This window comes from Phalaenopsis equestris, unplaced genomic scaffold, assembly GCF_001263595.1.
Source record: "Phalaenopsis equestris unplaced genomic scaffold, ASM126359v1 Scaffold000224, whole genome shotgun sequence".
NCBI classification, from domain to species: domain Eukaryota; kingdom Viridiplantae; phylum Streptophyta; class Magnoliopsida; order Asparagales; family Orchidaceae; genus Phalaenopsis; species Phalaenopsis equestris.
Window position 1 is genome coordinate 2123023 of NW_018164666.1, and position 1081 is coordinate 2124103.

General features: G+C 28.1%; 1 protein-coding gene across 1 annotated transcript in view; it reads right to left on the reverse strand.

The window, feature by feature from the left end:
- Positions 1–729: 729 nt before the first annotated feature.
- The window catches only part of LOC110023543 (tryptophan synthase alpha chain-like), a 12755-nt gene continuing 12403 nt past the window's right edge, over positions 730–1081 (reverse strand). The window contains exon 9 of the mRNA XM_020723018.1: positions 730–1043. Coding sequence (XP_020578677.1) covers positions 909–1043 — 135 coding nt within the window. The 3' untranslated portion in view covers positions 730–908. The remainder of the gene's footprint in view (positions 1044–1081) is intronic.

Genomic DNA, 1081 nt, shown 5'->3' on the forward strand with positions numbered 1-1081 from the left:
TATATATATATATATATATATATCCAAAATGAGCCGAACACGAGCTTCTTAACGAGCCGAACACAAACTGTTCGCGAACAACGAGCCATTTTGGCATATGTGAAAAAAAAATTAAAGTTTATGTGGTAGATATGTAAATACATAAGATATAAAGTGATGCGTAAGTAAATCTTTCAAGAAATTTTTCTTAGAGTACTCGGTTATTTTTTTTTATCAGAAATATTAAAAGAAAATGGCTTCGTATACTTCTCACTGCTAAAAATTATATATAAATATATATATATATATATCGGTTAATTTGTCTTTTTTGACTATTTATCATATGTTAAAAAACAAGAATTGGCTCGCATGCATGTAAATGCCCCAAAGTATGGAAAATTTACATACAAACCATTTAATTCGTATGTTTTGACGCAAATATGCTCCAACTTACATATGCAAGAAAAGCTATATTTTTATTTCAAGACATTGTACTTTGCTTTTTCAAAATTAAATAGTGATTTTTTTATGTGATATAAAAATTTCAGATGGTATAAATATAAAAATAAAATTTACATTTAAATACATAGAAATTGAGTGGCATGTCTATAAAAGCCTCTAAAATTATGGTTATTATTAAATTACAATTCTAATTTAATTACAGTTAAATTGAATTGAATAGGAACTCATTTGCATTCAACCTATGTACACATGACAAACATTGATAGGAATCCTGATACATTTTTGCAATAATATTTTTTTCCTACAACAATCTGAGCAATATTCTGAGTCAATTTAAACCTTGTATTAAAAAAAAAAAAAACCAAGCTGCTCCTTCAACTTGTTTGTAGCCCTATTTATTAACCATCAAGATCAAAACTAATTGAAAATAGAAATAAAAAAAAAAGTTACAATTTAAATGGAATTTCTCAAGGCGTTGCAGCCTTGAGCAACTTTGTGAAGCTTTCAAGCTCCTTCAATCCTTCTTCAGGGTCTTTAGCCTCAGCTAAGATCTTCACCATGGCACTACCAACAATCACACCATCTGCCCCCCATCCAGCAACCTACAATTACAAGAAATAATAATAATAGAATATATATA